The sequence below is a fragment of the Ruditapes philippinarum genome, unplaced genomic scaffold (assembly GCF_026571515.1).
Source record: "Ruditapes philippinarum isolate M1 unplaced genomic scaffold, ASM2657151v2 ctg17_1_1_1_1, whole genome shotgun sequence".
In the NCBI taxonomy this organism is placed as follows: Eukaryota; Metazoa; Mollusca; class Bivalvia; order Venerida; family Veneridae; genus Ruditapes; species Ruditapes philippinarum.
This window is the reverse complement of record NW_026865484.1, coordinates 567,540-591,846: the sequence shown is the minus strand read 5'-3', so window position 1 is coordinate 591,846 and position 24,307 is coordinate 567,540. Positions and strand designations below refer to the sequence as shown.

The window sequence follows — 24,307 nt, the reverse complement described above, 5'->3', positions numbered from 1 at the left end:
TTGACTAATTACAGAGTTACTGCCCTTTGTTACTTTTCCTTGTCCAGAGCATGACTTGAAAACTACTGGTTGGAATTCAAAACAACTTCATACAATGGTCAAGCACAATAAGGGGAAGTGCAGTGCACAAGAACCATAACTCAATCTTGACTAATTACAGAGTTATTGCCCTTTGTTACTTTTCCTTGTCCAGAGCATAACTTGAAAACTACTGTTTGGAATTCAGTACAACTTCATACAGTTGTCAAGGACATTCAAAGGAAGTGCAGTGCACAAGAGCCATAACTCCATTTTGACAAAATACAGAGTTACTGCCCTTTGATACTTTTCCTTGTCCGGAGCATAACTTAAAACATACAGGTTGGAATTCAAAACAACTTCATACAATGGTCAAGCACAATAAGAGGAAGTGCAGTGCACAAGAACTATAACTCTCTCTTCAGTTTTTATAGAGTTATTGCCCTTTGTTCTTTTTCTTTGTCTTTCTGAACTTATTACAGAGTAATTCAATTAAACTTCATCAATGGCCAACCACATTGAAAGGAAATGCAACATACATGAACCACAATTATCTTTAATTGTTCACAACCATAACTCTATGTTTCAATTCTTTTACAAGGTATTCTGTTACTAGTAACATCCTCATTTCCGAAGCAGACTTGTGGGGGTATTAATCACATTTAGTGATAGTTCTAGTTTAAATTATTGTAAATTACACACATGAAAATTTCAGTATTATTTAATAATTGATGTTATTATGAAAGTACAGTCGAGACTGCCTTAGCGACCCCCTGATTTAAACGACTCCCTGTCTTATCCGACCTTGTTTCAGTACTCCCAACATATTTTCCTATATAAATGGTCTGAATTAAACGACTCCCTGTCATATGTGACAAGCGACCCTAATTGTCTGGTCCCAATGCAATGTTTTGTCTGATTTAAACGACTTTCACACCTTTTAATTGTCCGTTAATCAGATAAATAATACCTATTTTAACACCCAGAGGGCCAAAATAATTAAGTCCAATTATAATCCAGTAGCAAACAAAGTCTACACACCTCTCAATTACACAGTTAACATGTATACAGGTATCGAGTGACGTCACTAAGGGGAAGCATGGCAATCGATGTGTGTGTATTGTACATAATGACCTGAGTAAACTGGATTAAGCTTGTGTCAGATTTTTTTGTAATTATAGAGTGCCTACGGAAGATTTTTAGGCAGCATTTTTTTAATTTACCTTTCTATGGCTGCATTATTAATACGGAAAAAATACTGATACCAAACCAGAAAAAGATTTGGATCAAGTATGGATATGTTTAACTTTTACAAGTATGGATTTGAATGCATCAAATTCCAGTTGATTTATACCCTAAAGATTCAATTTAAATCTTATAACAAAAAATTAAATTGAATTTTATGTGATATACATGCTAATATATATTTGTTTTTCATGGATTCTTATTTTATTTGCATAAAAAAAATTATGAATACCCATGTTTATTTGCAATTGGTTAGATATTATTCCTTCACACAGTTATGTATGTTAAGTCACAATGGTATATAGACAGATACATGGTATTTAAATTTAATTTTCTTTGAGACTGTATTAAGAGACTCCCTGTCATATGTGACCTTTTTCTGAAGGTCCCTTGGAAAGTCACATATGACAGTCTCGACTGTATTCAAATAATGAGATTTTATTTAATTATCAGGGGCTTGGTGCAAAATGATTGCATCTACATTTTTATTTGATATGAGTAACAACTGTTTAACATCAAGCTTTCAGTATGTTGTTTGTTAAAATATTTATTTACACTCATAATTTTCACACACAAAGATTTAAAGTTTCATTCAAATACTGGTTTATACAAGGGCTGTCGTATAAAGTCATGGACAATCACTGTTAAAGAAAAAATTAACACCTAAGCTTAAAATAACTTTGCCAAGTGTACAGGTATCTCCATCAATTTAAAATGAATTAAGAAACATAATTTCTTATAAATATACATAAACAAAAAATATTAAAGCATTTATAAAGAATAGAGGTGTGCCTATGCGTTCAATGCCAAGTCACCATTTTACAACCTTGATAGCATCATTGTCTTTAGAACAAGATAAACGTTCAATGACATTAAAAAATCTGCCTGTTACATCATTACATTTCTGCCTTGCTTGAACATACAACTGATGCCACCCAAACAATGGCTTCTTAAATACTGGTAAAAATCTTCAACAAGCCTGTTAAGTATTTTGTATTGAAATGCTGTTGTCCATGACTTATTGGGACAGCCCTCATAAATGTACAAATATTTGTGTACATCCTTACTTTTCACACACAAAGTTAAGTTTTAATTCACATGGTGCATCATTCCATTTGCCTTTATTATTCACCAGTGTCATTATGCAGTCTTCATCAACAGAAATACTGTCTGGTTGCCCTGGTAACCAGTACCTCCAGTGTAAGTTGATGTTACTTGAACTCCATTTGAAAACTCCCTCATGCTGTAGGTCATTAGCTCCTACCCAGAATCCAGCCCAAGCACTAGTACCCCAGTAATGATAAGATCTAGCTGTTGATAAAACAAAGGTTACTTCATCCATGTCACTGTACTCCACAAGTTTTGCTTGGTTATTTCTACACCACTTTCGAGCTTGGAACCAATCTACTGCTTCTTTCTTCAATATGTAACAGGAGTTCATATAAGGGAACCAGCCAGGTGGACATTGATTTAGTTTGCTGATCTTGTTTTCCAATGTCTCATATTTTTCCAACAAGCTGTCATACTTCTGTGTTAAACTGTCCAGTTTTTTCATAGATTTGTTTGATGTTTCACGGTAGTACTTCAGATTTGTAGCTTGAGCATTACTTAAAATGTTTATTTGATTAGTATTCATTTCTAGTCTTGTCAAAATATCTTCATCATTCTCCTTGAGATATGAAATCTGAGAGTGGATGTTGTCAGTATGATTCTCAACTGATTGAAGCCTTATTTCTAAGCTTCTATTCCACACAGGAGATGTAGAAATCACTGTTATACACAGAAAAACAGTGGTGATCATAAGTTTAATCCCCATGTTTATTTTATTCTTTCAATGCTTAATAGAAAATTATTGTCCTTATGAAAACTAAACTTGTTATGAGACAAGACTCATATAGGTAGTTAACAAAATACAGGAAGATTTTGGAAGATTTTAGCGATTCTTTTGTTTTGTTTTTCTCTTTGTTAAACTTTTACGCTCACCTGAACTAGCTCAGGATGAGATTTTAGGATCGTTGAATGTCCGTTGTCTGTTGTCCGTCAACTGTCCATACTTGTTTGTTAACACTCTAGCGGTCACATTTTTGCCTCAATCATCATCAAACTTTGTCAGTAGGCTAATCTAGGTAATAGCTTGGATTAGTTTGAACATGGGTCATCTCGGATGAAATACTAAGTCACAGGAGCTAAAAATAGAAAAACCTTGTTAACACTCTAGTGGTCACATTTTTGACTCAATTGTCATCAAACTTGGTCAGGATGCTTGTCTGGTTAATTGCTCGGATGAGTTCGAACATGGGTCATCTGGGATGAAAAACAAGGTCACAGGAGCTAAAAGTAGAAAAATCTTGTTAGCACTCTAGTGGCAACTATTTTGGAAATTGGTCTGAAAGTTTGTTTTGATGATTTCTAGGTCAAGTTTGAATATGGGTCACCTTGGTTAAATGACTAGGTCACACCGCCTAGATATGGAAAAACCTAGTCACACTTGAGTGGTCACATTTTTTACTCAATTATCATCAAACTAGGTCAAGATGCTTGTCTAGGTAATTGCTTGGATGAGTTCTAACATGGGTCATCTCCGATGAAAAACTAGGTCACAGGAGCTAAAAATAGAACAATCTTGTTAACACTCTAGTGGCTACTGTTTTGATCCAAATATCCTGGAAATTGGTCTGAAGTTTGTTTTGATGATTTCTAGGTCAAGTTCAAATATGGGTCACCTGGGGTCAAAAACTAGGTCACAAATATGGATAATCCTTGTTAACACTCTAGTGGTCACATTTGTAGCTTGACTATACAAAGTATATGGAGAGCTGTCCTACTTGCCCCGGAGTCGGCGTCCTTGTCCGATTTCAGATTAAAGTTTTGGTGCAGTAAAATATTTTTGTGCCCCCACTTTAGGGGGGGGGGGGGGGCATTTAGATTTACCCTTGTCCGTCCTGCTGTCCGTCCTTTAGTCCATCCATCCGTTCCCTTTTTGTGTCGCACATAGCTCAAAAAGTAATTGACCTAGAGTCATGAAACCGTACAGGAATGTTGATCAGCATGTGAAGTTGGGCACCTGGGTATTTTCATGTGGATATATTTGGTATTTTTAGAGTTAATTGCCTTTGAATTAGTAAAAATTTCCAATTTTCAACTTGTGTCACACGTAATTAAAAAAGTATTTGACCTAGAGTCATGAAACCTTACAAGAATGTTGCTCAGCATGTGTAGTTGTGCACCTGAGTATTTTTGTGTGGATATTTTTAGTACTTTTAGAGTTAATTTCCTTTGAATTAGTAAAAATTTCTAACTTTCAACTTGTGTCGCATGTAACTAAAAAGTATTTGACCTAGAGTCTTGAAACCTTACAAGAATGTTGCTCAGCATGTGTAGTTGTGCACTTGGGTGTTTTCGTGTGGGTATTATTGCCCTTGACTTAGTAAAAATTTCCAATTTATAACTTGTGTGGCACGTAACTCAAAAAATATTTGACCTAGAGTCATGAAACCTTACATGAATGTTGCTCAGCATGTGTAGTTGTGCACTTGGGTGTTTTCGTGTTGATATATTTAGTAATTTTAGAGTTATTGCCCTTGACTGAGTAAAAATTTACAATATCAATCTTGTGTTGCATGTAACTCAAAAAGTTTATGACCTGTAGGCCTGAAAAGTAACAAGAATGTTGGTCAGCATGTGTACTTATGCACCTTTGGGTTTTCTTGTGGCTTTATTCAGTTTTTGTAGTATTTGCCCTTTACATAATAAAATATTTTTAATTTTTACTTGGGCACATGTAGCCAAAAAAAATATTTGACCTAGAGACATAAGATTGACAAATCCGTGGAGTGTGGGGGCACCCGTGTCCTATGGACACATTTCCAGTTCACTATAACTTTTCATTTAGTAAGGTATCAACTTCAAACTTCAAAAATATAGAGGATATTTGTTTAGTTCAGTGTAAGATCGGGATATATTTCACTGAGTAAGCACCAAAAGGGATATTTCACGAGTGGCGCAGCCACAAGTGAAATATGAACTTTTGGTGTTCACAAGGTGAAATATATTTTGATTGTACACTAAACTAAACAAATTTTCTTTTTATACCCCCGCACAACAAAGTTGTAAGGGGGTATACTGGAATCAGCTTGTCCGTCCGTCCGGCGGTTTTTTCTTGTCCGCCCAATAACTTAAGATTCCTTTGACCCTTAGTCTTCATATTTGGCATGGAGGTTAGTCATGATTAGTAGATGACCCCTATTGATTTTGAGGTCACTAGGTCAAAGGTCAAGGTCACAGGGGCCTTGACTTCAAAAAGCTTGTCCGCCCAATAACTTAAGATTCCTTTGACCTACAGTTGTCATAATTGGCATGGAGGTTAGTCATGATTAGTAGATGACCCCTATTGATTTTGAGGTCAAAGGTCAAGGTCACAGGGGCCTTGACTTCAAAAAGCTTGTCCGCCCAATAACTTAAGATTCCTTTGACCCACAGTCGTCATATTTGGCATGGAGGTTAGTCATGATTAGTAGATGACCCCTATTGGTTTTGAGGTCACCAGGTCAAGGTCACAGGGGCCTTGACTTCAAAAAGCTTGTCCGCCCAATAACTTGAGATTCCTTTGACCTACAGTCGTCATATTTGGCATGGAGGTTAGTCATGATTAGTAGATGACCCCTATTGATTTAGAGATCACCAGGTCAAAGGTCAAGGTCACAGGGGCCTTGACTTCAAAAAGCTTGTCCGCCCAATAACTTGAGATTCCTTTGACCTACAGTCGTCATATTTGGCATGGAGGTTAGTCATGATTAGTAGATTACCCCTATTGATTTTGAGGTCACCAGGTCAAAGGTCAAGGTCACAGGGGCCTTGACTTCAAAAAGCTTGTCCGCCCAATAACTTAAGATTCCTTTGACCCACAGTCTTCATATTTGGCATGGACGTTAGTCATGATTAGTAGATGACCCCTATTGATTTTGAGGTCACTAGGTAAAAGGTCAAGGTCACAGGGGCCTTGACTTCAAAAAGCTTGTCCGCCCAATAACTTAAGATTCCTTTGACCCACAGTCTTCATATTTGGCATGGATGTTGATCATGACTATAAGGTGACCCCTATTGATTTTGAGGTCACTGGGTCAAAAGGTCAAGGTCACAGGGACCTTGACAAAAAAAAAGCTTTTCTTCTCAATTGCTAAAGAATGTCCTGTCGGCAATGTATTGATTTTGACATTTTCACATTTGAAGCATGTAGAATACATAACTAAGCAATACACTGGCTTAGTAACCTCAGATTTGGCAGGGAGGTTGTCCTTGAGCTCTAAATGGCCACTGTTGATTCTGACAAAGTGGTATGCGGGGGTATTCACGCCATGATAGTGGCAGTTCTAGTTATTATATGCAAAGAAACGTTTTAAAGACATTTAACCTAATACTAAATGAAAAGCGTGCCAAATAATAATACAACGTGTCCTGTACTGCGCACACTGGTATTTCACTGAAACAATGTTAGAGGCTTAAATTCAAAACAGTGAAATTATCAAATTGATAATTTCACTGTTTAAAACAGTGAAATTATCAGTTTTATTTCTCTGATATATTTCTATAAACCACCAAAAAGCATGTAATAAATGTTCCTTATCATCAACCAGATCTTATGTGATAAGGTTCATAACTCTAACACCAATATTTTCAGATTTATTTCCCCTTGAACGTAGAATTTTCCTTGAAAAATATTATTTTCATGCCCCCCTTCCAAGAAGAGTGCTAATGTCGGTCTGTCTGTCAGTCTGTCGGTAGACCACATGGTTTCCGCTGATTATCTTGAAATTTATTTATCACAAAGTCTTCATATTTCACATAGTGATTGGTCATAACTAGTAGATGACCCCTATTGATTTTGGGGCCACTAGGTCAGAGTTCAAGACCACAGGGGCCTTAAATGTCAAAATGGTTTCTGATGATTATCTTGAAAAGTATTCATCACAAAGTTGTCATACTTCACATAGTGCTTGATCATAAATAGTAGATGACCCCTATTTGATTTTGGGGTCACTAGGTCAAAGGTCAAGGTCACAGGGGCCTTAAGTGTCAAAATGGTTTCCACTGATTATCTTGGAAAGGATTCATCACAAAGTTGTCATACTTCACATAGTGATTGGTCATAACTAGTAGATAACCCCTATTGATTTTGGGGTCACAAGGTCAAAGGTCAAGGTCACAGGGGCCTTAAATGTCAACATGGTTTCTGCTGATTCTGTTTAACCTAATACTGACTGTTTGAAACCTGCTGATGGTTTTATGTGGTAATTTTACTGGTTTATGGGGAAAAATGCCACATAAAGATTAAAGAAAAAGCACATAAACCCAAATTGTTGGCACGTCCGTCTGTCCTTGCAGGTAAAACGGTTTCCGATCAATAACTGATGAACCCTTAGGCCTATGACCTTGCAGCAAAATCGTGTCGGGCCCAAAACTTCGTTACTTGAAGTCAGATTTAACAACTATTTCACAGAGATAATCACCATATTGAATTGACGTGTCACGTGCAACATTTGGGTCGCTACCTTGAAGGTCAAGGTCACAGCATGACCTTGCAGCAAAATCATGTCCGGCCCATAGTTTCGTAATTTGAAGTCAGATTTTACAACTATTTCACAGAAATGATCACCATATTGAGACAATGTGTCGTGCACAACATTTGGGTTGTTTTTACACTTTGAACTTTGACTTAACTCTGACACTACAAGAGGTATACCTTCCTGTGTCCAAAACCTATGCGGGAGCATCACCCGGTTCAACTGGCTCTTGTTATTTTGGTTACTATTTATTACAAAGTCTTCATATTTCACATATTGATTGGTCATATCTAGTAGATGACCCTTTTTGAATTTTGGGTCATCAGGTCAAAGGTCAAGGTCACAAGGTCTTTGAATGGTATAGGATTTCAGCTCATTATCTTGAAAGATAATTAATACAAAGTCTTCATATTTTACAGAGTGATTGGTCATAACCAACAGATGATCCGTATTGCTTTTGGGGTCACTAGATCACAGAGGCCTTAAATGTGAGAATAGTTTCCACTTATTATCTTGAAAACTATTTATCACAAAATTCCGTCCGACATTTTTGTCCGGAGCATATCTCAAAAAGTATTTGAGGTATCAACTTGAAATTTCATAGGTGGATAGACCTCATTGAGGAGGAGTGAAGTGCTCAAGAATGATAACTCTACCCTGCATAATTTTTTAGTTATTGCCCTTTGTTATTTTTCAAAATTAATTTTTGTCCAGAGCATAACTCAAAAGCCTTTGAGATATCAACATGAAACTTCATAGGTGCATAGATCTCACTCAGGAGGTGTACAGTGCATAAGAAAGATAAATCTAATTTAATAATTTTTGAATTATTGCCCTTTGTAATTTTTCAAAATTAATTTTTGTACAGAGCGTAACTCAAAAAGTATTTGAGACATCAACATGAAACTTCATAGGTGCATAGATCTCACTCAGGAGGTGTGCACTGCACAAGAATAATAACTCTACCTTTCACATTTTTTTAGTTATTGCCCTTTGTTATTTTCATACTTCAAATTTTTCACCTGAGTGGAGCATAACTCAAAAAGTGTTTGAGATGTCAACATGAAATGTCATAGGTGGATAGATCATATTGAGGAGGAATGCTGTGCTCAAGAATGATAACTCTTCCCTATACAATTTTTGAGTTATTGCTCTTTGTTCTTTTTCATAATATTTTGTCCGCAGCTTCTCTTCAAAAGTATTTGAGGTATCTACTTGAAACTTTGTTGCTGGATGGATCTCATTGAGGAGGAGTGCAGTGCACAAGAATGATAACTCTACCCTGCATAATTTTTGAGATATTGCCCTTTGTAATTTTTCAAAATTAATTTTTGTCCAGAGCATAATTCAAAAAGTATTTGAGATATCAACATGAAACTTCATAGGTGCATAGATCTCACTTAGGAGGTGTGCAGTGCATAAGAATGATTACTCTACCTTTCATAATTTTTAGCTCACCTGAGCTTGCTCAGGGTGAGCTTTTAGGATCAGTGAATGTCCGTCGTCAGTCCACAATTGCTTGTGAACACTCTAGCTGTCGCATTTTTGCCTCAATCATCATCAAACTTGGTCAGGATGTTTGTCTAGGTGATAGCTCAGATGAGTTCGAACATGGGTCATGAAAGTTTGTTTTGATGATTTCTAGGTCAAGTTTGAATATGTGTCACCTGGGTAAAAAACTAGGTCGCACTGCTCAAATATGGATAATCCTTGTTAACACTGTAGTAGTCACATTTTTGACTCACCTGTCATGAGACTTGGTCAGAATGCTTGTCTAGGTAATTGTTTGGATGAGTTTGATAAGTCAGGTGAGCGATCTAGGGCCATCATGGCCCTCTTGTTTAATAATTGCCCTTTGTTATTTTTCATACTCAATTTTTCACCTGAGTGGAGCATAACTCAAAAGTGTTTGAGATGTCAACATGAAATGTCATGATGGATAGATCTTATTGAGGAGGAATGCTGTGTGCAAGAATGATAACTCTTCCCTACATAATTTTTGAGTGATTGCCCTTTGTTCTTTTTCATACTTTTTTGTCCAGAGCTTATCTCAAAAAGTATTTGAGGTATCAACTTGAAACTTCATAGGTGAATAGATTTTACTGAGGAGGGGTGCACACATAAGAATGATAACCTACCCTGCATTATTTTTCAGTTATTGCCCTTTGTTATTTTCAGTCATCAGTATTCACATAGGTTTCGAATCTGTTATCACTTCAGCCATCAGTTTTCATTACCAAAAGACCTAAAAATTGAATTATTCTGCTCTACTACATATACATTCTTCCAATGAGCAAATTCTTCCAATGAGCAAACACTTTCGGCGGGGGATGGCCATGTTGACGTGGCTCTTGTTTCTTTATTAAATTTATTGTTGCATTTGCAGATCTAGCATTGATCATAATTTTGGACTGAAAGTCCTTAGATCCATACCTCAATCTTTTGAAATAGCACAATTTTATGCTTCATATAAAACTTCTCTGAGGCGGGGGACGTTGGTAACTCTGTTACAAATTCTTGTTCCCCTGGTGTCAAAATTGGCCCTGCCCGGGGCAGTGATTCTCATTATGTACACATAGTAAAAATAGAAAATAAAACAAATTAATGTTTTCTGAATGGGAGAAAGCTTCAGCTTAGATATTTGAGTTGAAATGTTGTTTGGTGGACCTGTATCAAGATTGTTTTAAAATAAACCCTTCGGTCCAAAATTTTGCCTTGCCCAAGGGGACAGTGACCTACTTTCTTGTCCGTTGATGTACAGCAATGAAATTTTGACCATGTGCACAGTTTTAGTTGTAAAATTGAACTTTAATATCAGGTGACCTAGATTTTGATGATGTGACCTACTTTCTTGTCCTTTGATGTACAGCTATGAAATCTGAACCATGTGCACAGATTAAGATGTAAAGAGAACTTTGATATCAGCTTACCTAGATTTTGACAAAGTGTCTTACTTTTTTGTCCTTTGATGTAGTTATGAAATTTAGGCTGTGTGAAATATGACCTTCACCACCAAATTCTTATTCACTATAGACTCAAGTGCATTGATATATTCCTACTCTGATCTTTTATTGAGTTAACAATAGATTTAACCACTAATTTGATAATTAGAACTAGATAGGTCAGGGATCTATGCATTATGACAATCTTCAATAGTATAAAAACAAAAAAATCTGTTCCTACACTACTATTTAATGTTGTATTAATGCGGTGGCATTAGCATTTTTCTCAAATGCAATCTTGTTACATTTTGAACTTTGTCCTGGACATAACTCGGAAACCATAACAGTTATCAACAAGAAACTTTGTAGGTTGATAGATCCCATTGATTAGAAGTGCAGTGCAAAGAACAGTAACTCTGCCTTGCCTGATTTTGGAATTATTGCACTTTGAACTTATTCCAGGGATATAACTCTGACACTAAAAGAGGTGTACCTTCCTGTGTCCAAAACCTGTTTGGGGAGCATCACCCGGTTCAAACCGGGCTCTTGTTAGTTATGCAACTTGGGTCAAAAGTGAAGCATTACTTACTTAACTCGGCATTGAATATATTGTCACCTTTCAGGGGCATACCTTGGCTTATGAGTGTACGCCGAGTGCCGGTTTTTGGCCGAAGGGTCGCCAGAGACTAATATATCAAATATAGCTATGTGCTATTAATAATGATTTAGGGGATATTTAAGCTAATTGTACTACTATTGTTTTTATCTATAGTTATGAAAATAACATCAAGTACATATATTGAGTGTAAGAGAAATAGCACAAAGTCTAACGTATACACTGTTCAAAACAGTATCAAAAGTTATTTGCTTTTAGAAAAACAAAACATAGCCAGGTGTCTCTCTTGTAAATAAGATGGGTTTTATCTCCTTTTTTATCAAGTTTAGTTTCTTCTTTGTTATTTTTCTTTTGCTTCACCATAACTTAACGCGAGATATAATCAAGGAAAATATGCTTTAAAATGATCTGTATGACTTGAATACAAACACAACAGCTTAAATGTTTAGTGTAACAAAAGGTTATCATATTCACAGCTAAAATGTAGTATTGCATAATCATTTAGCTTCCTTAAAATATTTTTAATGCGTATTATGTCAATGGTGTAGACAATAACTATTGTTTTTAACATTTTTGTTCTCAACTCTAGTCTTTCAATTTCCATTTGAAATATTTAAGTTATTTCATTACGAAGTTAAATGCCTCACGCACATAAAGAATATTGGTATAAACAGACTCGCCAATTTGTTATCTAAAGTCGGCGAAAATAAAAGAATTGAAACATGATGTGTCTTATATGGTTATACATTGTTCTCGTTGTATATTTGTCTATGTTTTAAAAAGGTATAGATGAGACTACATGTACATATAATAAAGAATATATATCATTGTTTTCAGAAGTGTTCATTTTTTTACTCAATAAAATAATACAGTAGAAACAATTTTCTGCAGCGATATATTTTCTAAATACTGGTATTCTTTTTTACGGTCAAATAAACAAAAGTTGAATTTGGTTTGTGACGATGGATGATGGCAATAGTTCACTGCAAAGATCTGATTCACAGTGTCAAAACTATTCTACATAATTTGAAATGAATATAAGTTGTATGAATATTACTAACTTAAAAATAATGTACTGATTTATAGTAACAAGTTAAAATATAAAAAGACAATCCATACAGCTAACTCACTCCCTTTAATTGTGCTGCAAATGCCAAGTTGCAAACAAGATCTTTATTTTGCATATAGATCTAGCTGTAAAAAATGAAATAAATACTTTTCTCTGATTTGATTCTTCTGGAAAAAAAAATGATTGTAATATATTGGACAATTTTTTACCCTTATTTGGATTTTGACAAGGATTATTAGCATTATAGCGCTTAACTCAAGCTGAAAAAAAAGAAGAAATTGTTTGTATCATATTGTTACTCCCTTTCTTCATTATTGAAGTTTTGATTGTGCATTAAAAGGTAACGCATATTGGAATAAGGTAACATCCTAAGCATACCGGTAGAATCAATTAGCAGCTACTATGCCCAAAGTAATGATTTCATTTTTGAATTTTTTTTTTTTTTGAAACTTTCTTTATATACGCCTGTGTGTATTGGCGTATCGGTAGGTACGCCACTACCTTTACTACCTGGTGAACTATCCAGTGTCATCAGTAACACAGCAACCTTGTTTGTTTATGGAACTTAGTATAAAATATTGCAGGTAATGTCCATTTATAATTTGTTAATGCTATTTAATTTATTCAACTTTCAGATGGTGATATTATCTCTGCTGTGCCGTTATTATTCAGTTTACTGGATTACTCTTGTTGGCAGTCTATTGAAAAGCCATGGAGAATAATGTCTGAATGCTTGAAAAAAATTCATAAAGACAAGTAAGCACTTATTTCATTATCTGTCTCCATACATACCAGACTATTAGTCAGTAATTACACTTCTTGTAAAAACAACATTTTTTTGTGCTTTGATTTTTACTCTTTAGTGAGATATTAAAATGTGTTACACAATGCTATATATCAATTAATAATTTAGAAATCATTGCGGTAATAGTGTATTGCATTGCATGTATTATTCAAGATGAGCATTCGCCTAATTATTATAACCCCCCCATCCTCGCCCCCCTTCAAAGCAGTGGGGTATATTGCTTTGCATTTGTCTGTCAGTCCGCCCGTAGACCAAATGGTTTCCGATCAATAATTATAGACCTAGGAACTGACTGTAAGCCTAGGAACTTCAAACTTGGTATGATGACTGTTTGTGACCAGTAGATGACCCCTAATGATTTTAGGGTGAAGGGGTCAAAGGTACGTTGAAACGGTTTCCAATCAATAACTAAAGAACACTAAGTAGTAGGAACTTGGTATGATGATTGTTCATGACCAGTAGATAACCCCTATTAATATTGGGGTCAAGGGGGAAAAAGTCAAGGTCACATTGACCTTGTAGGTAAAACATTTTTTAAATCAATAACTAAAGACCTTAGGCCTAGGAACTTCAAACTTGGTATGATGATTGTTCATGACCAGTTAATGACCCCTTTTGATTTTGGGGTCAAAGGTCAGTCACATTGACGTAGGTAAAATCAGTTTCTAATCAATAACTAAAGCACGCCTTGGCCTAGGAACTTCAAACTTGGTATGGTGATTGTTTATGACCAGTAAATTACCCCTTTTGATTTTGGGGTCAAAGGTTATGGTCACATTGACGTTGTAGATAAAAACGATTTTCGATCAATAACTTGCCAACCAATGGGTTGTTGGCCCTCAAACTTTGTAGGAACATTGGTCTTTGAAAGAAGATGTCCCATATTGATTTTGGGGTCAAGGGTTTTAAGGTGAAGGTCATATTGACCTTGTAGGTAGAAACAGTTTCCGATCAATAACTTTACCAGACATGGGCCTTTGGCCCTCAAACTTTGTAGGTGCATTGGTCTTGGCAAGTAGATGACACCTTTTGATTTCGGGGTCAAGGTCATAGGTCAAGGTCACATTGACATTGTATGTCAAAATGGTTTCCTATCAATAACTGGACAACCCATGAACTCTTGATCTTCAAACTTCACAGATGCATGGCCTTTAGTCAGAAAATGACCTCAATGGAATTTGGGTGAAGGGGTCAGAGGTCAAGATCATATTGACCTAATAGACCACCTCCGTGGTCGAGGGGTTAGTGTCGATGACTTCTAATCCAGTTACCTCTCTGGCGTTGGTTCAATCCCCAGGAGATGCTTTGGTACTTTAGCGTGGAGGAAGGTAGTCTAGTACTGGTGTAACTCTCCAGGAACGATGGTTAGGAAACTTCCCGCCTATATGACTGAAATACTGTTGGGAAAAGGCAAAATGAAACAAACAAACAAAAGATAAAAATGTTTTCTGATCAATATCTCAACAACTCGTAGGCCCTTTACCTTCAAACTTCACAGGTGCATTTGTTTTTGCCTGTAGATAACCTCTATTGATTTAAGGGTCAAAGGTCAAAGTGATATTGACCTTGTACGTAAAGACGGTTTTCAACCAATAATTCAACGACTCAAGTTGCCTTGGTTGATATTTTCTTTTTAAACTAAAAATACTTTTCTGGTTACTAGGTCAAAAGGCAATCGCAATAACCTGACCGAATGACTAATTGGCTGCCAATAGGGGGCATACATGTTTTACAAACATATCTTGTTTCTTATAAGGTGTTTGTAGCTCAACCTAATTTGTCAAGTTAAGGTTACATCTAAACCGTCACCTTATTCTTGCTTACAATAGCTATGCTCCTCTTTAACAGTTGTTAAAAAATTTAAATTATCCCCCACAAACAAGGTTTAGGGGGGGATATGGGGGTCAGCTTGTCGGTCTTGTTTTACATTTATTTTACGGAGGATAACTAAGTTTTTGGGAAAGAGGATTGTAACAAATTTGTATGTTAAACCTTAAAAATTTAATGATAACCCCCCAAACGGTTGTTATAGCAGGTATATGGGAGTCAGCGTCCGTTCTGTTGAAAATGGTTTCGGAGGATTAACTAGAGTTAGGAATGAGATATTGTAATCAAACTTGGTATAAAGCAAGTTTGTATGAAGACCCCGTTCAGGATTGCAATTAATTGAAATAATTCTTTGTACACAGTTGATATTTCATTTACTATAGGATAAGTTCAAATTTTTCTTCAGACCATTTATTTTCAAAAAGTCAAAGTTGCTGGTAGGGGTATTAATCACCTTCACTGAAAGCTCTAGTTTGGTTATTGTTCAATTATGTATTATAGTAAAATACTTTTAAATTTATAGATCTGAAAAAGAATTGGCAGCTATACAAACATGTTGGAAAGAAAGGGAGTCTTGGTGGCCATCTTATCACTTTACAAAACATAGGATAGCTAACGATAAAAGATTGCTAAGTGGTGAAGGAAATACTCTTATATATCATAAAGCTATGGTAGCTGGTTTTGTATATGGAAAAGGTTGGTACATGTATTTATACAGTGAAGGCAAGAAATTCAGATTATATATATGGAAATATTCACTTCTTGTGTGCTTAAGACATAGAAAAATATACCTGACATACATTAGAACAGGTAGTAATGAATTAATTTGTTACATAGACTTGTATCATAATTTTACTTAAATTTTCTTCTCAAAAACATGGTATTTTGTACAATTATTCATGATAGCTAGTTATTTTATGATATTTATGAAATGTTATACTTATTGTACATTTGTATTCAGATAACGAATTTGTGGAAGAGGCTATGAAATATTTGACAAGAAGAGAAATAAAGCAGTTAAAAAAGGATATTGTTCAATGTCCTTGACATCAAAGGTCAAATCCGTGCAGCTATAGTGCAAGTCATACCAGTATTGCTTTCTCGTCTGAAAGTGATCTTGGTGGCAAATATCTCTGGTGAGCAGCCAGAACTTGATGAGCAGGAAGGAATAAAATTTGATATGTGAAGACTTGAATTTCAAAAATTACCATCTGGAATTAGATGTGTGAAGCATATCTAAAGATGAAGTGGCAGATTTAATGTTTGATCATTATAATGGAGATACAGTAGGTGATAAGATTTGTAATGAATAATATCTAACAGGACAAAATTAATGGGTGATTCATATGTTACACCTATAATAAGATATATAGTGGGTAATTCAGTATGTAACAAAATATCTGTGTACTAGTATACAGTGGGGCATTAGAATTGTGACAACTATCTCAAGTAACAATTCATAATTAGATAAATTTGTGATTGATATCTGGTGATGCAGTGGAAAATAAGATAAGTGATGGATATTTCTACATGCAGTCAGGGATTATGTATTTGAGGAGTATCTTGAGTTACAATGGGGAATTAGATATGTGACACTTATCTGGTAGATAAGGCAAGGAATAAGATGTAATATGTGTTCTGTTACTCAAGAACCAGTTGTAGGCAATTAAATACCAGACATGTATCTCAGTATTAACTTTCAACCCGCTGTAATTCTTAAATGGACTTGTCCAGCTTCCATTTATGCAACTATCCATTATCATTTTTAGGGAAATCCAGATGAAAATTTAAGTTGGCTTGGCTCTATACTGGTGGCAAAGACCATTTATTTTCATTTCCAGCAGGTTATAGGTTAAGTTTGGAATTAGATATGTGAGAAATAGGGACAAATATTTCATAACAACAGAGGGGATTTTGAATTGTGAGAAATATCTCAAGAAACAGAGGAGAATAAGATATCTCAGAAATATCACCAGTGGGGAATAAGATATGTTACAAATATCTCTAGAAACAGTGTGGAATTTGAATCGATAATAAATGTTAGTGTAATGGTTAATGTTAGTCTTTTTATCCTGTTTACACCCTTGTTACTTGACTAATCAAATAATGAAAGTTTGTTGCTCTTCAGTGGAGATGCATATAGTCACCAGTTTGTATATCTGTATTGGCATCTGCAAACTTGAATGGCTCAGGGAACAACAGTAAATTTTCTTTGAGGCTTAGCCACTATTCATTCAGTAATATTTTTTTCAGGATTTTATATGGCTAAAAAAATTGAGAGTAGCCATATAACTATCTAAATCTGAGGAACTTCTCAGCTTCACTACCAAGAGGTCTTTCAATAAGCAGTATGTTATGGTGTAATGATTTTCCACAAAGTTATGTACCTTTAACATCATTTCTGCTGTAATTTATCTCAAATTTATCCAAACTTGATACATGTATTAATCTACACTATCAAGAGGTGTGCATTTGTCGCAACATTTTTCTGCTCAATGATTTGCCTTCATTTGAAATTTAGGAGAATATCTGTGATGGCGTTAGTCCATATGTCAATCTGTACACGTCACACCTTTCTTTTGCAATTATTTAACCTGGAAGGAGTAAGTAACTTGAACATTGCCCATGGCCAGTAGATGATCCCTTTTGATTTCGACATCAGATGGTCACCATGGCTTTAACCATTAAAAACTTGTACGACCAAAAACTAGGGATGCATTTTTCAACTCTAAAATTTGGTGTGAAGGTTTGACGCAACTAGAGGGGTGACCCCTACTGATTTTTAGCTCACCTGTCACAAAGTGACAGGGTGAGCTTTTGTGATCGCTTTTCGTCCGGCGTCCGTCCGTCGTCCATCCGTCCGTAAACTTTTGCTTTAAATGACATCTCCTCATAAACCACTGAGCCAATTTCATCCAAACTTCACAGGAATGTTCCTTTGGTGGTCACCTTTAAAAATTGTTAAAAGAATTTAATTCCATGCAGAACTCTGGTTGCCATGGCAACCAAAAGAAAAAAACTTTAAATATCTTCTTTTAAAAAACCATAAGAGCTAGAGCTTAGATATTTGGCATGAAACATCTTCTAGTGAGTGTCTACCAAGTTTGTTCAAATAAAAGCCCAGGGGTCAAAATTGGCCCCGCCCCTGGGGGTCATTGATTTTCCCTATATGCATATAGTAAAAACTTAAAAAATCTTCTTTTAAAGATCCGTAAGAGCTAGAGCTTAGATATTTGGCATGAAACATCTTCTAGTGAATGTCTACCAAGTTTGTTCAAACAAAAGCCCTGGGGTCAAAATTGGCCCCGCCCCAGGGGGTCATAGATTTTCCCTATATGCATATAGTAAAAACTTAAAAAATCTTCTTTTAAAGAACCCAAAGAGCTAGAGCTAAGATATTAAGCATGAAACATCTTCTAGTGAGTGTCTACCAAGTTTGTTCAAATTAAAGCCCTGGGGTCAAAATTGGTCCCGCCCCGGGGGTCATTGATTTTCCCTATATGCATATGGTAAAAACTTAAAAAATCTTCTTTTAAAGAACCATAAGAGCTAGAGCTTAGATATTTGGCATGAAACATCTTCTAGTGAATGTCTACCAAGTTTGTTCAAATAAAAGCCCTGGGGTTAAAATTGACCCTGCCCCAGGGGGTCATAGTTTTTTCCTATATGCATATAGTAAAAACTTAAAAAAATCTTCTTTTAAAGAACCCAAAGAGCTAGAGCTAAGATATTTAGCATGAAACATCTTCTAATGGGTGTCTACCAAGTTTGTTCAAATAAAAGCTCTGGGGTCAAAATTGGCCCCACTCCGGGGGTCATTGATTTTCCCTATATGCATATGGTAACAACTTAAAAAATCTTCTTTTAAAGAACCATAAGAGCTAGAGCTTATGGTTTTGGCATGAAACATCTTCTAGTGAATGTCTACCAAGTTTGTTCAAATAAAAGCCCTGGGGTCAAAATTGACCCTGCCCCAGGGGGTCATAGTTTTTTCCTATATGCATATAGTAAAAACTTAAAAAAATCTTCTTTTAAAGAACCCAAAGAGCTAGAGCTAAGATATTTAGCATGAAACATCTTCTAATGGGTGTCTATCAAGTTTGTTCAAATAAAAGCTCTGGGGTCAAAATTGGCCCTGCCCCGGGGGGTCATTGATTTTCCCTATATGCATATAGTAAAAACTTAAAAAATCTTCTTTTAAAGAACTCAAAGAGCTAGAGCTAAGATATTTAGCATGAAACATGTTCTAATGGGTGTCTACCAAGTATGTTCAAATAAAAGCGCTGGGGTCAAAACTGGCCCCGCCCGGGGGGGGGGGGGGTGGTCATTGATTTTCCTTATATGTGTATAGCAAAAACTTAAAAATCTTCTTTGGAAAAACCCAAATAGCTAGAGTTTAGATATTAAGCATGAAACATCTTTAAGTAAATATCTACAAAGTTTGTTAAAATAAACGCCCGGGGGTCAAAACTGGCCCTGCCCCAGGGGTGACATTGTTAACCAGGTTTTCCGAAGGAAAAAACTGGTTATTAGATTGAGGTATGTCGGCGGGCGGACGGGCGGGCGGGCGTAAACAATTTCTTCTGTGCGCAACTCCTTCTACATTTCTCAACGGATTTTGACCAAACTTGCACAGAAGCTTTGTCATCAAGTGCCCTGGCGCATATTGTCAGGGTTTTGCGATTAGATAATATTTGACCTAATTATGGCCCTTTGTTTTTTTTCCTTATATAGAATATATAGTGAACAATTTCTTCTGTGTGCAACTCCTCCTACATTTCTCAACGGATTTTGACCAAACTTAAACATAAGTTTTGTCATCAAGTGCCCATGGGCATATTGTCGGGGTTTTGCGATTGGATAATATTTGACCTAATTATGGCCCTTTGTTTTTTTTCCTTATATAGAATATATAGTGAACAATTTCTTCTGTGCGCAACTCCTCCTACATTTCTCAACGGATTTTGACCAAGCTTTCACAGAAGCTTTGTTATCAAGTGCCCTGGGGCATATTGTCGGGGTTTTGCGATTGGATAATATTTGACCTAATTATGGCCATTTGTTTTTTTTCCTTATATAGAATATATAGTGAACAATTTCTTCTGTGCGCAACTCCTCCTACATTTCTCAACCGATTTTGACCAAACTTTCACAGAAGCTTTGTCATCAAGTGCCATGGCGCATATTGTCGGGGTTTTGTGATTGGATAATATTTGACCTAATTATGGCTCTTTGTTTTTTTTCCTTATACAGAATTTTCAATATATAGTGAACAAATTCTTCTGTGCTGAACTCATCCTACATTTCTCAACGAATTTTGTTCAAACTTTCACAGAAGCTTTGTCATCAAGTGCCCTGGCGCATATTGTTGGGGTTTTGTGATTGGATAATTTTTTACCTAATTATGGCCCTTTGTTTTTTTTCCTTATACAGAATATATATTGAACACTTCTTCTGTGGCAATTCCTCCTACATTATTCATGTTTTACATTGCACATAGTTACATTGTTTGTTGCTTGTATTTGTATTTCAAATACAACATATTTATCTACAATGGTGATAATTGAAAACCTGGTTTCGTGGCATTGCCATGTTTCTTGTTTTTAACTATATGTGTATAGTAAAAACTTTAAAAATCTTCTTTTAAAAATACCAATGAGCTAGAACTTAGATGTTTAGCATGAAACATCTTCTTATGGGTGTCTACCAAGTCTGTTCAAATAAACAAATAAAAGCCCTTGGGTAAAAATTGGCCCGGGGGCGGGGGGCCTATATACAGGTGAGCGACCTCAGGGCCATCATGGCCCTCTTGTTAGGTCAAGTCAATGTCAACGTGACACTGGTGTATTCTTTGTTATATCAGTAATTACGGAGCCTATTATGTATATGAAACAAAATGAAAAGTGTATGGCTTGTTAGAGGCCTTTTTTGATAAGGTCAAGGTCACAATAGTGCCAAACGAGAATTTTCCTAGTCATAGGTTTGTGAAAAATAAATTATAATACTTTTATATTATGTATTACTCATTAAGATCTGATAACATATGAGCCGCGTCACGACAAAACCAACATAATGGGTTTGCGACCAGCATGGATCCAGACCAGCCTGCGCATCCGCGCAGTCTGATCAGGATCCATGCTGTTCGCTTACAAACCCTATAACAAGTAGAGAAACTGATAGCGAACAGCATGGATCCTGATCAGACTGCGTGGATGCGCAGGCTGGTCTGGATCCATGCTGGTCGCAAACGCATTATGTTGGTTTTGTCGTGACACGGCTCATATACAGAATGTGCACAAGTGTGTTGATATGCCTAGTTATATAGGAGCAGGTCATAATTTGATATTTTTAAATTTGCTTAACTTGCCTCAACTTTATGTTTACAAAAAACTGCCTAAAGATGTTTTCTCTTTTTTTTTCAAAAGGTAGTTGGAATTGTCATGATGACAGGTCACTGACTTGGGAAAGATTTTTGAAAAATGGTTAAAAAAAAAATAGTAAAATTTAAAAAATTGATCAATGCCTATTTTTTTCTCTATTTTTGACAGAATTTAAATTGCTGACTTAATCTACTGTTCTAGGGTAAAAGAGCATGATTTAGATACCTCATTCAGGCCAGTTTCTATTTCCATTAATAATTTTTGTAGTGTAATGTAGTCTTTGAACCAAACTTTCAGTTGGGTCAATATATTAAATGTAGTTATACACAAAATATATGTGATTTAGTGTCGGAGTTATCTCTCCAACCAGTATAGTTAAGCATTCAAAAATCTTATCCAGGGCTATAGACCTTGGATATTGGATTGAAACATCATCTAGAGGACTCTACCTATTTTTTTCAAATAATGGCCCTTTGGGTCAAAATTTGTGCCACTCTGTAGGTCACATGTTTCCTTACACATGCATAAACTAAAAAACTTAACTATTCTTTCTGTTACATTTGTGATTACATCGGCAGTTATTGCGAATCATATTCACAGGGCAGTATTTGTAAGTCCTGTTAATTTTAATATTTCTCCTTATTTGAACTATTTCTCAGCGAACACTGACTGAAATTCACTTAAAGTTCATAAGAAGCATCTCAACATAACAGTGGACATTATGCTCAACCTATGTCTGCTATCCAGTTGTATGGGTAACAAATGTACATGTACCATGTTATAGTTATCACTGGAAGATAATTCTTGCTTAATATCTTAACTCTAGCTCTTTGGGTTTTTGTGCCCCCACTTTAGTGGCGGGCATTTAGATTTACCCTTGTCCGTCCGTCCTTCTGTTCTCTTTTGTGTCGCACGTAACTCAAAAAGTATTTGACCTAGAGTCATGAAACTTTACAGGAATGTTGATCAGCATGTGTAGTTGTGCACCTGGGTATTTTCGTCTGGATATATTTAGTATTTTTAGAGTTATTGCCCCTAACTTAGTAAAATTTTGCAATTTTCAACTTGTGTCGCACGTAACTTAAAAAGTATTTGACCTAGAGTCATGAAACTTTACAGGAATGTTGATCAGCATGTGTAGTTGTGCACCTGGGTATTTTCGTCTGAATATTTTTAGAGTTATTACCCTTGACTTAGTAAAATTTTGCAATTTTCAACTTGCGTCGCATGTAACTCAAAAAGTATTTGACCTAGAGTCATGAAACTTTACAGGAATATTGATCAGCATGTAAAGTTGTGCACCTGGGTATTTTTGTCTGGATTTATTTAGTATTTTTAGAGTTATTGCCCTTGACTAATTTGCAATTTTCAACTTGTGTCGCATGTAACCCAAAAAGGATTTGACATAGAGTCATTAAACCTTACAGGAAGGTTGCTCAGCATATTTAGTTTTGCACCTGGGGTTTCGCTTGTGGATTTATCCAGTATTTGTAAAGTTATTTCCCTTGACTTAGTAAAAACCATTTCATTATGTTGTTATTATCCCCCGCCGATGGAATCGGGAGGGGGATATAGTTTTGGCGTTGTCCGTCCGTCCTTCCGTCCGTCCGTCCGAATTTCGTTTCCGGAGTAGTTCTCTGCAACTAATGGCTGGAATTCAACGAAACTTTATGGGAATGTTGATCAGCATGTGAAGTTGTGCACCTGGGTATTTTCGTCTGGATATTTTTAGTATTTTAAGAGTTATTGCACTTGACTTAGAATTTCGTTTCCGGAGTAGTTCTCTGCAACTGATGGCTGGAATTCAACGAAACTTTATGGGAATGTTGATCAGCATGTGAAGTTGTGCACCTGGGTATTTTTGTCTGGATATTTTTAGTATTTTTAGAGTTATTGCCCTTGACTTAGTAAAATTTTGTAATTTTCAACTTGTGTCGCATGTAACTCAAAAGAATTTGACCTAGAGTCATGAAACTTTACAGGAATGTTGATCAGTATGTGTAGTTGTGCACCTGGGTATTTTCGTCTGGATATTTTTAGTAGTTTTAGGGTTATTGCCCTTGACTTAGTAAAATTTTGTCATTTTCAACTTGTGTTGCATGTAACTCAAAAAGTATTTGACCTAGAGTCATGAAACTTTACAGGAATGTTGATCAGTATGTGTAGTTGTGCACCTGGGTATTTTCGTCTGGATATTTTTAGTATTTTTAGAGTTATTGCCCTTGACTTAGTAAAATTTTGTCATTTTCAACTTGTGTGGCATGTAACTCAAAAGTATTTGACCTAGAGTCATGAAACCTTACAGGAATGTTGATCAGTATGTGTAGTTGTGCACCTGGGTATTTTCATCTGGATATAGGTCCTCTACCAAAATTGTTCAAATTTTAGCCCTGGGGTCAAAATTGGCCCCACTCCAGGGGGTCATAGATTTTCCTTATATGTATATAGTGAAAACTTAAAAATTCTTCTTGTTTGAAGGTACAAGGCTTCAAGTTCAAAGAATATTACAGTTTATGCCATGATTAATATATAAATAAAGCCTTATGTCTTCAGTTGTTGTGTTAATAATAACCAGTACTCCGCGGGGGATATAAATTCAACGAATTTGCTTGTTTGTTCCTTGAGTGCTTGAGTTAGAATCAACCAACTTTACAGGAATAATGATCAACATCACTAAATTACAGGAATAATGATTCACATAACTGTGAAGCTATGCACCTGGGACTTTGCATGTGGGATTTTTTTTCAATTTTGTTAGAGTTATTGCCCAAAGACTTACAGAAGTAGTATAAATTTGCAATTTTCAACTTGTTCATGCATAGCTCAAAAAGTATTTCACTTGTAG

At 35.8% G+C, this 24,307-nt stretch overlaps 2 protein-coding genes across 2 annotated transcripts in view; one reads left to right on the top strand and one right to left on the bottom strand.

Annotated features, from left to right (window-relative positions):
* LOC132729289 (TATA box-binding protein-associated factor RNA polymerase I subunit A-like) overlaps positions 1-17,852 on the top strand; it is a 33,597-nt gene extending 15,745 nt beyond the window's left edge. The window contains exons 7-9 of the mRNA XM_060715015.1: positions 13,086-13,206; positions 15,606-15,778; positions 16,044-17,852. Coding sequence (XP_060570998.1) covers positions 13,086-13,206; positions 15,606-15,778; positions 16,044-16,129 — 380 coding nt within the window. The 3' untranslated portion in view covers positions 16,130-17,852. The remainder of the gene's footprint in view (positions 1-13,085; positions 13,207-15,605; positions 15,779-16,043) is intronic.
* Positions 1,721-3,147, bottom strand: LOC132729309 (C-type lectin domain family 4 member G-like). Its single transcript, XM_060715045.1, has one exon. It carries the CDS (start codon positions 3,077-3,079, stop codon positions 2,327-2,329), a length of 753 nt encoding a protein of 250 aa, XP_060571028.1. The 5' UTR covers positions 3,080-3,147; the 3' UTR covers positions 1,721-2,326.
* Positions 17,853-24,307: the final 6,455 nt, after the last annotated feature.

What these genes read in the sequence shown, in the direction of transcription:
- LOC132729309 (XM_060715045.1), bottom strand. Translation starts at nt 3,079, where the DNA reads ATGGGGATTAAACTTATGATCACCACTGTTTTTCTGTGTATAACAGTG.